The sequence below is a fragment of the Micrasema longulum genome, unplaced genomic scaffold (assembly GCF_059751315.1).
Source record: "Micrasema longulum isolate JH-2025_06_02 unplaced genomic scaffold, ASM5975131v1 h1tg002114l, whole genome shotgun sequence".
Classification (NCBI taxonomy): Eukaryota; Metazoa; Arthropoda; class Insecta; order Trichoptera; family Brachycentridae; genus Micrasema; species Micrasema longulum.
In genome coordinates, this window is record NW_028279279.1 from 1 (window position 1) to 14271 (window position 14271).

The 14271-nt window shown below is 33.8% G+C and overlaps 1 protein-coding gene across 1 annotated transcript in view; it reads left to right on the forward strand.

The window, feature by feature from the left end:
* Window positions 1–582: 582 nt before the first annotated feature.
* The window catches only part of LOC148272995 (neurobeachin-like), a gene marked incomplete at its 3' end in the record, with an annotated part of 32725 nt that continues 19036 nt past the window's right edge, over window positions 583–14271 (forward strand). Inside the window, exons 1-4 of the mRNA XM_088239285.1 lie at window positions 583–763; window positions 3218–3313; window positions 6108–6215; window positions 8106–8283. Of these exons, the coding sequence (XP_088095411.1) occupies window positions 3275–3313; window positions 6108–6215; window positions 8106–8283 (325 nt within the window). The remainder of the gene's footprint in view (window positions 764–3217; window positions 3314–6107; window positions 6216–8105; window positions 8284–14271) is intronic.

Below are 14271 nucleotides of genomic sequence, written 5' to 3' on the forward strand. Positions count from 1 at the left end.
TACACTTAACAATTTACTTTTTTAAAAAAATATTTTTACGTTTGAGAATAAACAAAGAAAACTAACTTAATAAACAGAAATAATTAACAAAATATTTAGACAGTTTTAAACAGTCCGTATTTATGTTTACAATTAATTTTTTTACATCTATATTATTTATATTACAAACGCACAATGAAAGAACAAAAACCTAACATAAGCTATACACTTTTGGAGCAGTTGATTCAGTATTGGTTTTGGTGAATGAGACAATCCATTTTACTCCTACCTAGCCCCACTATCCATTTTTTTATAGCCTTTTTGAACATTTTCTTGTTACTAATTGTTTTGATAGATAGTGGAAGTAGGTTATAGATTTTAATTGAATAATACTCAAATTACAAATTAAATAATATACAAATTTTGCTCGTTCTATCTTACCTAACTGTTTTTGTTTTTCTTTTCGAATACACATTGAAACAAAAAAAAAAATAGCATTTTTTTGTGTTTGTTTGAAAGAAATCACCATTTCAGAAAAATTTAAAGATTAACAAAATAACTGCATTATCAAAACGCATCAAAATGTGCAAATTTCAATTTTAGAATGAACTGGATGTAATCGAACCCACACAAGGAATGCCCATCGAAATTGCCGTCACGTTTCTACAACGCCTTGTCAGCATGGCCGACGTCTTAATATTTGCCAGTTCTCTGAACTTCGGGGAGCTGGAAGCAGAAAAGAACATGTCTAGTGGTGGTATTCTCCGACAGTGCCTCAGATTTGGTAAGACCTTTTGCTTTGCACCCCGCATGTTTTACTCCACTGAAACTCCTGCTGTTCTGGTAAATGGGGACTGGTTTTGATTTTAAAAGCTTCAGCTGACGCACAGCACACTATTTAAACACACCTTCACTTTTAAATATGTATTCTACAATTTTCCATGTAAATAATACGCTAAATTTTACTTATGTCTAATTTTTTTGATTTGGTATTGACTTAAATGCAACTGTTAGCATTTCTGTTAAAGAAATGAGACCAAAATTTCGGACTAATGTGTTAACTCAATGGCTAGTCTCATGCGGTACTGGTTAGCGTTTGCTAATCTTGCCTGTGGTTTGATACCCGGCAAGGTCGATATAGAATGTCTATTCAAAAAGGTGATTTTCACTGCAATATTTCATCGTTCTTAGATTGGGTCTGAAACTACACTGCTTTATAGTACCAAAACAGAGCCCTTAAGATGACTAGGCACAGATAGGAAAATGAAAATGCAACTGAGTCTAGGCAGTTTTTTTTATAAAGTACTCTGGACTTGCAACCATTGTATGCTCGCGGAATTAAATTAGATATAATTGATTTGGATTTGGATCCCATGTACAAGCTTAAACAAGATGCTTGTCTTCGAGGCAACAGTCTCAGGCTGGAGAAAACGAGATTCAATCTAAATCCATGGAAGCATTTCCCGAGCAATAGGGTTGTTGATGGTTGGAATAAGCTGCCACATGAGCTTATCTCAATGGGTTAAAAAATGGACTCGATTTGTTTCGGAAAAGTTAAAGTGCGCCAACAATCAACTTTCGTTAAAATAGATATAAGCCTATCAGCTTTAAGCTACTCGCTTAAAATTAATAAAATAATGATAATTGATTTAAATTATTGAAATTTTTGCAACGGCGATGAAAATTTATTAATTGTTCATTATATTTCTAATCAGGGGCCTTTTTTCTGTAATACTCTTATGATGTAACGAAAAAATCAGTAAATCTGGGATTAAGATTGTTTAGTCTTTAGATGAATCTGTATAAATTAAGATGTGAAAAGGCACAAAATCCTTTTACTTTGTTTATATTATTATTATGCAAATATTGATTTGAATTGTATATATTTTATATGTGAAAAATATTGGCATGTCTTACTTGTAATTTTTTTTTCTAAAAGTTAAATAAGTGAAAATTCAAAGTTGATTTATCTTGGCCTTACACATATACATGAATTATTTCAAGTATGTGTTCACCTGTAATTTTAGTTTCAGCAAATTTCTATTATTACAAAAATAATATAATATAAATATGTCGCCGTCATAAAGTTTAATCAGCCACTCAATTAAATCAATCAAATTAATTACCGGCGTTCAATTCAAAGCTTAGGTTGCTTAGCCAAAATGTCAAAAACAGTGGTAAATGAAAGGGTTTTTAAATATTTTTTTATGTGGGAGTTGCGTTATTTTTTACCTTGCTTGTGATATACAAGGTTTATATTTTAACTAGTGGATTTTTCTGCAATAATATTACTTTAAATTTAGTTAAAAATGTTGGGAACAGGAAGAATATTCTAAAGTGAACCAATCAGGAACTTCTCAACATTTGCTCATGTGGAGAGGAAACCGCTTAAAACTTTTCAGGAGCCGGCCTGTTGACAGTAATCAGTTTGGCTTTCCGTTCCATTAGAAGAGTGTTCGGCATTTTGTGCCCTACTTTGGTTTATTTTACCAATTGCCTGCACTATTTTGACCATGTATGATACTGCCTCTCGTGTGAGTTCTTTATTAAGCATCACCGATGGGATGTCGCATAGATCTTCACCCAGGCTTTGCATCTCTCCTCCAGCTGTTGTCTCTGAAACCTGAAAAAGGGTCAATGCATCAACAAATAAGGGACATCTTGAGGAGTTTCATCGTCGCATGAGCAGCTAATGAAAGGGCTTAATGTCACTTAGCCTCTTTAATTTTAATACTACAATAATAATTGTTTTATTATTAAATTTAACCCAACCCGATGGTTTTTAGTTCAGCTGTATCCAAAAGGCCAGCTTTCAATCAGCCAACACATTAAATGTTGAGCTATCTTAATTCATTCAGCGAACAGCTTAGCCATTCAATTGAATGCTGGCAATTAATTGCCCAATTGAGTAACGGATTTAACTTTTTGACGGTAACATATGCATTGTTAATTACATTATATTATTGTTATCACTGTGGGACCTGTATTTTTTTATAACAAAAACCGGTTGATAGCATTAAGGCTCTCTGATAAAAAGTAAGGAAATCATAAGATTTTACCATTTTAAAATTGTGTCATTAAAAATAATTCATTTCAGCCATCCAACGTGAATGCAAACATGTTTTCCAAATATCATCTAACAATGTAAACGAGTAAGACACGCCATCTACTTCCACATTTACGACACAGTTTGATGCGTTTTTGTTTGATTGATGTTGTGACCATGTACATTCCATAGGTTTGCACGTGTGCTGTAAGAAATTGTCTAGAATGCAAGGAGAGACTTCGCCTGTCCATGGCGCATAACGGCACCCACAGATCTGGCTCTCCCAAGGTAAAGTATAATGCACTTACAATCCATAAGTATACTAAATTAATATCTCGAGTGTTATGAATGTACATATCATCATATTTCCAAAATATTACTCCAGAGGTATTTCTTAAAACATACAAGACCTATGTAAGACCTTTATTGGAGTACGGATGTCAAGTATGGAGTCCCGAATTTACTAAAGACTTCGAGCTATCGGAAAAAAGTCCAAAAATGTGCTACGAAAATCCCCAAATTACTCAAAAAGATGCCTTACCATGGTAGATTAAAAGCACTAGGACTTACATCATTGGAAGAACGATGGAAGAGAGGGGACTTGATAGAAACTTATAATTTATTATATAAATAAAACACGAGTGATACTTTAATCCAAAAACTTGGAATATCCAGTGACCGGTTTCATAGCTTTCGCGACATCTTCGAGACTGGTATCTTTATTAAAGAGTTAAATGTTTTTATACAAAACAGAGGTAAGGATAGATAATTCAAAGTTATATGTAAGTAAATTAAATAAAGTTATTTTTATCTTAAGGATCATTATCAAAAAAAATTCTTTGGGTTAACTAATGAGTTGATATAATGCTATTTTAATGAGAAGTATTTTATTTTATTTTTAGCGTCCCATCCTTCGTGAGTGTGGTTTTGTCAATAATGATTTCTGAAAAACAATTTTATATAATAAATTACAATGAACTTCCATCAAGAATTTTCACTTACAAACTTGAATGTTTTAGAAACTTATGATGTATCAATCAGGGGTGAACCGTCCATATAATTGATTATTCGCAGCTTACCTTTATATTTAACAATCAATAATAATGTTTTATTTTTGTTTTAACCATAGGAGAATAAATAAAATAATCTTCATTTATTCTAAATGAAGTTCACTAATTATATCTTTCTCTAAAAATAAATGTAAGCATCTAAATGCGCACCCAGCGCATAGCCCGTTCCCGATTATTGCAGCTTCTTTCTCAATACAAAATGTATACTGTATTTTAACATCCAAAAACCCAGCACATAGACAAAAGACAGGATTTCACCCCCTCGGGAGTCATTAAGATTAACAAATTACAACAGGGATGGAGAATACCTTAAATAAGGGAGGTATTCTCCATACCTGTTGTAATTTGTTAATCTTAATGACTCCCGAGGGGGTGAAATCCAGTCTTTTGTCTACGAACATTTGGACAAACTCAAATATTGTAATAAATAATAAATTATCGTGGAAAACTCCTGTTAGTTGGGAAACCATCTTAACCCTACACCACGGTTTCCACCTTTAATATATGGAATTAATTCAATATTGTTACTCGAACTACACAAGTAAATACACACATTTGTTTGAAAATTATAAATGTCTTCATCGGTAACCTGTAACTGAACATCTTTTAAAAATGATTTTCTATGACCATTCAATTTTTCATGCAGAAAATTCGGTTTGACTTTATAGACAATTGAAGATAACTCTGTTAATTTTTCTTTGTAATATGGGCACAGATCTAATATCTGCAATATGAGGGTACTGAAAGCAAACTTAGAAATCTCCATTGAAGAAGTTACTGAGATATTTGTGAAAAACTTTGAAAAAAGATTTTGAGATTTGTAATTGAACGTAGCTATGCAGAAAGCAGCCACCAGTCCACAATTTCGGAAAAATTAGATATTGATGTTATCGGGTGCAGTAAGGACGATTCTATGTTCTGCTTAAAACAGCCAGACCGCTTTCATCTAAAAAACTCTATTAATCACCTCCGGAAAAATTATTGAACCACACGTTAACTACTGTAGTAGCATTTTATTTTTATCAAACAAAGAAAACATAGATAAACTAACTGTATTACAAAATAAAGCCTTAAGAATCATTTTGAAAAAAAACAGATATACGAGGGTAAAGTCGATGGTAAATGAAATGAAATTATTAACATATAAACAAAGAATATTTTACAATACAATGATATTTGTTCATAAAATTATAAACTCTAATAAAAAAACAGAATTTTGGAAAAAAATTGATCGGAACCAGCATGAACACGATCACAATACTAGAGAAAAGAACAAAATTAGACTTCCATTTAGGAAAAAGGCAAAGTCACAAAATTCAATTTTATTTAAAGCAATTAAAAAGTATTACGAAATGGAAAAAAATATTTATGAAGAAAAAAACATATCAAAATTTAAAATAATGGTCAAGACATATGTGATAAACAATTTATAAATTAAATATATTTTCAATGTTATTATTAGAACACACATAACAATATGTATGATATGTGTGCCCTACTTTAAGATTTAAATAAAATTAAAAAAAATACATAAAAAAATGTGTCGATCACAAAAACGGCATTTCTCAATTTGCGGAAAACACCCACAAAACTAGAAAAATCTTATGGTACTTTAATGGTACTTTAAACTGGTCAAATACACAATAAGATTCTTGTTTGTAATATTTTTAAAAAACTTATGTATTCATTGTTTATCGTTTGTTAAAGTCAAAAGCATTCCAACTATTGTGTAGATTTTATAATTCACTCTTTTCACAAAATGGCTATTATCTCAGTTTCACTTTTCTTCGGCTGGCTGCTTTCCGTATAACTACGTTCAATTATGCTTCACCAACTCAATGGAGATTGCTAATTTTGCTGCGTCAAGTAGTATGTATAATTTAAATCTGTTTTTCAAGATTAAGAGATGGTTTTGAATTACGCTATTGTTTTTATGTATAGTTAATTTTCTGTTTTTAGTGAAGATTTATAAGTTTGCTTCTAATATCCTCATATGTATGTATTTGTTACAGAGCGTCGTTGAGAGCCTAACCACCGGTTCGAGTTTAGTGAAGGACCCAGAAAGACTTCTACAAGATATGGATGTCAACAGATTACGAGCAGTTATATACAGAGATGTGGTAAGTTTTTTTTTTTTTTGCAGTTATGTATAGAGACGGAGAATGGGCGGTGATACCTGTTCATACTCCCCAATCTTCCAGGAAAGTGGTGCGTCAACGGACAGTTCTCCCAATGGACATCATCATATTCCCGCTCACTTCGATGTTAAAAATTTAATATGATTACCGAATGGAGCTTCTTGGTATTATCCATGGCCCTGTTATAGGTCCTGTCGGACATACAGATCTGGTGGCTTCCAAAAAGAATTTCACGGCTTTTAAAAAGTTTTGTAATCATTTCGGCGAATTGATCATGTGCAATCAATTTAATCCCAGTCATTGAAGAATTCACTTCCCTCTTTTCTCAATCCAATGAAGTACATATTATGTACTTCAATCTTCCAGGAAAGTGATGCGTCAATGGACAGTTCTCCCAATGGACATTATCATATTCCCGCTCACTTCGATGTTAAAAATTTAACATGATTACCGAATGGAGCTTCTTGCTATTATCCATGGCCCTGTCGGACATACAGATCTGGTGGCTTCCAAAAAGAATTTCAAGGCTTTTAAAAAGTTTTGTAATCATTTCAGCGAATTGATCATGCGCAATAAATTTAATCCCAGTCAGTGAAGAATTCACTTCCCTGTCTTCTCAATCCAATGAAGTACATATTATGTACTTCTGGATTACCTTCTTTCAGCACAAAGATGCTAAGCCTACCAGATTTCAGAGAGCTCCTTCGGACAGCTTTTCTCGTTTGACAATGAGCAAATTCTCCGTGTATGTGGGCACCGCCAAGGAGACTTATGTCCTCAGATGCGGTGTGCGGTATGTGGTGGGCAAGCTGTTAAAAATTTAACTTGTGATTATTGCCATCGGGTAAGGCAAACAATTATGAAGCGAAAGGACAACTGTCACATGAACAATAAAAACATAAGCTTGTCAAAGAAATAGTGGTGTTTGTTCTGATCGGTATAGAGTGTGACACTTATTTATTGACTCCATTTATTAGCTGATTTTCAATATATGCAGCACCACCGAGGATCGGATTCGTTACTAATATATATTCATTACATTATTATAAATAGAGGCAAAATTACCAGTTCACAATGGAGTCCTGGTGCCGACTCTGATGCATGGAAGCGAAGTGTGGACTTGGTAAAACAGGGATGAAATTAGGATGAATGCTGTCAAAATGCGATGTCTCAGGCGAATGCGCGATTAAACTACGTACGATCGATGCCCAAATGTTGAGATCCGTACATTATGTAAGGCTTATATAAGCTTTATCGACAAAATCAAGAAAGGAGCAAGGCGTTGGTTTGGACGTGTAGAGCAAATGTACAGCTAAAGAACAACCAAAAATATTTACAGTGCGTATGTTGAAAGATGCAGAAATAGAGGAAGGCCGAGAAAGATGTGGCATGACCAAATCCAACTAATACTTGAAGATAGACATGTCAAAAGTCGGAATAATCGGCATGCGTGCATGAGAAGATGTGTGATTGAGCGATGCGGCATTCTATCCTCTCTGCGTACCCTTATGGTTAACCGTTGTGATGTTTTGTTTGTTTGACATATTATTTATTTATATATACGCCCAATGGGCATTTTTAAGGACATATTTATACATAGAAAATTATTATAAAGGAAAGTAGAAAGACACAATGGTATATAGTAGACTCGGTGGGAGTGGAAGCGGGAGAGAGGTGTTTTTAATTTAATTCGATTCAGTGATTGTTTGAAAGAAGACAACTTGTCATCAAAGAAATCAAGACTGGTACGTTTGTTGGCAGATCTGAGAATTCTGGGCACAGGGGAATGAAAACCATAGTTAGTTCTATGGTTATCGGTATGAAAGAGTATAATATAATGATTTATATCATGTTACACGTGTTATTTTTCAGGAGGAAACGAAGCAAGCCCAGTTCCTATCTCTCGCCATCGTGTATTTCATTTCTGTCTTAATGGTGTCCAAATATCGAGACATACTGGAGCCCCCTCCGCCGGCCTTGCCGCCCTCCCCTGCCGTCCAGCCCCGCCGCGAGCACAGCCAATCACATCACGCCAAACACGACGGCCAAGGTAAACTTCAAATTCGAACTCGCGAATTCCGCGTTCCGTTTGACGGACGGGCAGGGCGTACTTTGTGTTAAGATTTTAAGAAGTATTAAAAATAATGGTAACATTAATGGGCAAATTACACAATTGTTCTGATTATTCGAACCTAAAATCACATGCATTTTGCCATGTGGGTAGTGTTTGGTAAATAAATCACATGAAACTGAAGAAATCCTCGCGTTCCTTAATTTTAATTAACCTCTAAGAGAGTAATTTTTTGAGATAGAAAAGTGTTCGCTGTTAAAAATTTAAATCTTCATTTTTCTTAAAAATATTTACACCAGTCATCCATAGATGGCGTTGTCGTGTCTTTTTTTACAAATAATTAAATGGAAGATTTTTGACAAGCAACGCCGTACTCCTTTATGCGTAAATTATTTGTGACTTACTTGGTACAGCCATATTCACTTAGAGGTTAATCAAACTTAATTTTAATTAGCTGTTACAATTTTCTAATAAAAAATCTAACAACAAAAAAAATATGTAGATTCCATTTCAAATTTAGTTATTAGATTGTCTGTTTGATGCATTACAATTAATGAAACACTTTTAAAATACAATGTGTATGTAGTTTACTATAATTAAATTTAATTAATTTAACAAATATAAAGTTTTAAGACATTTATCACCATTTCTCATGAGCCCACTAAAATATTAATCATAAACTTCCTAAAAAAGTTCACTAAAAGATTTACAGTAATAATGTTATATCTTAATATGTGTTAGCCATGTTGAATGATTTTGACACTTAGAATTTTATTCTGAATTTACTGTATGTCAGAGTAACTTAGCATGATTGTGTTTTTTGCTCATGAATGTTTTAAACTTACGTAATCGATGCACTTAGCTGCACTTTTCCCATTTTCTCACCAGTTATTTTCAACATTAATTACCTGTATTGTTGGATTCATTTTGTTATTTTAATACTTCAAAATATTAACACAGCCAAGCTTAGAACTCAATCACCCACCTCGTATTTAGAGATTATGTATTTTCTATTAATTTCAAAAACGATCCTGGAAAAAAAATGTATAATATACAGCAAAATTTTTAATTGAGTCTGTGATTTAAATTTATAAAATCTCTCTTATCGGTAGATTACAAACTATTAAAAATTTATGATTATTGATCTTCATTACACTGACCCCTCGATTTACATGTGAGTTTTGAAAATGACAACAAAACTCTTTAAAGCTTCTAGGACGAGATTCTAACACAGGGAAATTGTCACAGCAGACATAAATATGATAACAAATTACTGGGTAATAATTTATGTTTGTTAATAAGATGTTTTTTATATTAGAACAGGTAGTCGTCGACTTAAATTGACCCTCTGTGCTAACAGTAGCGATAGTGATCTGAGCATCTTTTAAGCCTGTTTGAGATGCTTACAAAAAGGGGTAATACAATTATAACAAGAACATAGAAAACAAAGACAATCTCAAAAAATTGTCTTCTTCTTCCAAGTCGGTCCCTCAATGCTGAGAATCGTGTCCACCGTGACAAACGATCAGACGAACCGATACATCAAATTTTAGCCCCGTAGCCTCCTTTATTTGGTCAGTCCATATAGATGGGATTCTAGACCGGCTTCTCCTACCTTCAACTCGGCTAAACAATAATAAAGCACAGGATTTTATAAGCCGACTTACGACCAGACCTTCTTTATACCCGTTTATTGGAACTGACTGTGACAACTACATGTACTCTGTTGGTTCCAACTAAACACAGGACTTTTTTTGTGACTTGTGCCTTCATAATGTAGATAAATGAATTATTTGAAACATAACAAATAATATTTATTCATTTACTTCTCTTACAATATACAGTTAAAAGTACATAAAGCATTATAGAAAATAACATTGAATGAAATTACAACTATTACACTTAACATGTAATTCATTTTTAAAAAAAAGAACGAAAGAAGAAAGAAAGGGGAAATAAAGTGAAGATGAGTAGAGAAACACATAAAAAAGAGGAGAATTGAGGGGATGGCCATTCGATGGATAGGATAGCCGATTTGATTGGAGCAGGAGTGGTGTGGAGCATGTCCAACAGCTCAGCATAATTATGAGCAGTTCTGTGAATGGTGGGTGAAGTTTGTCCTATTGTATTCACACTGGAACATGTGTCGGAGTCTGGTGGTTATTGTGGGTACACGAAAGTTTATCAGGGGTAGTAATTTTGAGCAATCTATTTGGGAGCATATCACTTTGTGCATTAGAGTGAGTTCAGCGATTGTCCTTCGGGTGGATAGCAATGGTAACGTCAACTCAAACATCAAAGTTTGGTAGCAAATTTCATCTGCAGGTTTACTCTTTTTGAACTGTATGTAGCGTAAAAACTTCCGCTGAACTCTTTGCAGGTTAAAAGAGTTGCGGCTGTACAAGGGGCTAAGTTAGACCTTATGAATCACCGACTTTCAACATTGAACAAAACAAAACAGACTGATGTGTCAAAGAATATTTCTTTTATCTGTGTCTATCGAGGGATAAGTGTAATGGAATTTCTTTAATCGTGGGTTTATTTTTGTTAAATACCTGAATATTGTATGCTTCTGCTGTAAATCTAATTGTTATTTTTCCCCTTTTTTCACGCGGCTTCATGGTTTTATTATCTGGTAAATTACGCTAAAATCACACGACACATTTGCACACAGCGAGCTCTAGGCCATTGTTTCCGCAGTGGTCGCACCACGTATACCCGCAGTTCCTCCCGGGGTCGCACCCCAACGCCACACAGAACACGCAATACCCGTCCAACCACAACTCCCCCAACATCGCCGAGACGGCCAAACACACGCACCACCACAGGGGAACGTACGCTAACTCCGGGACACAACACCAACATTACAAAATGGCCAATCACCATAACCACTCCAACTATAGCAATAATATGAATAATAACTCGCAGTACCCGAGGCATGGGAATTATCACCATAGTAACTCAGGTAAAGAAATCTCTATCTACGGAGTTCTGTGATTTAAGAGGTAATACCACTCTAGCGGCTCAGAAAATATGATTTTTGGGAAAACAACAATCAAAAACTACGAAATGTAATTTAAAAGGAGTTTATTACTCATTACATAAAGAGGACATTTGAAAAAATAACGGTTATGTCACAGATTACAGTAAACAAAACCGTCTCTTTGAAAAATTTCAAATGACTAGTATTGTAAAAATGGCATTCATTCTAAGTCAAAACTCTGTATTTGACATAAAAAATTATGATAAAAAAAAACATGCAACGCATTGTAAAATCTTTGTGTAATTTTAAATTTACAGAAACTGTAAAGTAAATCGATTAAGATCTATTGAAGTTATGTGTCCGGACAGTACAATAAGTTTTGAAATAAATGCATTTAAAGTTTTTGTTGTGTGGGGTATACCAAAAATTCAGAAAAAAGAGTATAAATCTTGTCCCATCTGTAAAACCTACTGTACTTTATTTCTAACATCCTACGGTATTGTTGAAGCCAAAAAAAAACTATTTTGAAAATTCCAGAGTGGCCTTACCCCTTAAGCATGTGTAAAATGATCTAATCACACAAATTCTTTGTATCCACGTATGACCAACCCATTTTACATATAGTTTGAGGATGGTGAAAAGCTTTGTGTTGTTGTCAATAGATGGCAGTGAAACCTTGCCCTAGTTCGGTTTTGAGGTTATTTTTTATGCTGTCTTTTCATTTACAAAATTCATCTGAAAATGAAACAGTAATATTTCAATGCAACCGTAATAATGTCATAAGCATAGAATTAAGAATATTTCAGAAACCGCATACGCGCATCAAACAGAAGGCGACTAAACAACTCTCAAAATAGTTGTTTTACTTTTTGACCCATTAGTTTCTTTGTAGACGTCGCTCAGTACGCAACTCCCGATTTGAATTCAACTATGCCGTGTTGTGTCGTTTTAAAGTGTAGAAATATTGCTGGGATCTTAAAGAAACAGGATGGGATCACATTTCAAATGTAATTAGCAAATGCATGTGTAAGTAGAAAATGCATTACTTAAAAATACCCTATAATACCTGTCTTAGATTTGCACTGTAGCCTCCTCGCGAGATTATGGAGTATTTACGTTTTCAAAAACGGACATTAAAAATACAATTATTCATAAAGTTATTTATGTTGTTTTTTGCCCTCCTGTAAAATTTTGAATTTGTGGCTAATGATTTATTTCGGTTGCATAGAGGATATTGATACGGTACATTAAAAAATGATATTTTATATTCCTTTTTTATGGGTATCCACTTAAATATTGTTTTAATGTGATTTTTATCCATAGACTATTATGTTAATCATAGAATTATAATATACCAGAAAGCACGTAGAACCAAGATAATATACATCGTACTGTGTCCAAAAGTCTGCTATACGCCCCCTAGAGAATGGTTTACTGCCTTCTGTTTGATGCACGTGTGCGGTTTCTAGACTATTATAATTCTTTGATGTTAACTGTACTGTTGTTCTAGTAAAATTTATTTCTTTAGAATTTGAATGAACTCCATGATTTGTAATGACCCGTAATAGATAGACACGTTGCAAGCAGTAGTTTAATTTCTTGCCTTCATTCTCTTACAGACTTTTGTCGTAATCAGACGTGATGCTACGCTTAAAAATGCAGTCATGTATGAAATGCAGTTAGTAAGCGAGTAACGTGTCTTTTTATTATAATTAGGTGATATTACAAGTGTCACTCTCAGAGATGTGTTAGTAAAAATAATACTTATGCAGGTATTTATTTCCTGACTGGAGGTCGAAGAACGACTAAATACGCATTGGGCATGACTGAGCGTTTCGGCATGAGTTAAGTGTCGTCATTTTTGAGGGCTCAGGGCATGTCTATGTGTATTAATATTCCAATGATCCTACACCGTTACTTACCTACAATTTTGGTGTTTGCATGTGATAGAAAAAAATATTTTTATCGTGGATTAAAGACCTGATTATTTCAGTTTTGTATTGTATTGTATTTATTTTAGATTATTGTACAAATAAAATTTGAACATCTAGTTATACCTTAACTAAGAAACAAAATATATATATAAATAATTTCAAAGACAAAACATTGTTATAAAATCCAGACACTTTCCGATGACACTCTACCTATATGGATGTTTGTTTTTAACAAAAGTCATCGCCATCCCCCGAAACGATGCTATAGACCCAACATCCCTAATCTCTTTTGACAACTCATTAAACATCTTAAGCCCTTTATGATACAGATTTTTTTTAGTTGCCTGGATTCTTTGATCTTCGCAAATTTGACCACATAACCGAGTATCGCACGCAACTACTCCGGCTCAGTATCAGGCATAGAAGAAATATTCACATTCTATCACTTCTTCACAATATTTTAAATAATCCCACTTCGCCTGTTTATCTGAGAGAGCTCATCCAACCTCTTTCACAACACGGACTATCTCTTCGTTCTAGTAACGAGAGAACACTTTTAATACCCTGTCATCGCTCTAATTTTCTTGCCTCCTCTTTCACAGTAGTAGCCGCTCGATTGTGGAATAATCTACCCACTAATGTTAGAGACGCCCGCCCTTTCTTTACTTACATTTAAGTCAAGATTGAAATGTCACTATCTTAATATTTAAATTGTTCCTTTATCCTTCTTCTTTCCTTCCCATCCTCTCTCCTCTCTTGTTAATTTTTTTATTTTGTTAATCTTTGTTTTTAATTTTTGTATAAAATTGTAAGATTCAATATGTCCATGTATTGATAATTTTCTCAAACTGAACGGTTTGGGTAGGTAGGAAGAAATTGCCTTAAGGCAATATGCCCGCCCTTACATGTATATATATTGTATATGTATATAGAGTATCAAATAAATAAATTCTTGTTTTGGGGAGTCTGAAACTTTCACCTTCCCTCCTAGCATAGCGATGAATTTCATCACTACGCTGAACGTCACAAACCATGTATTCGGGCAATAAT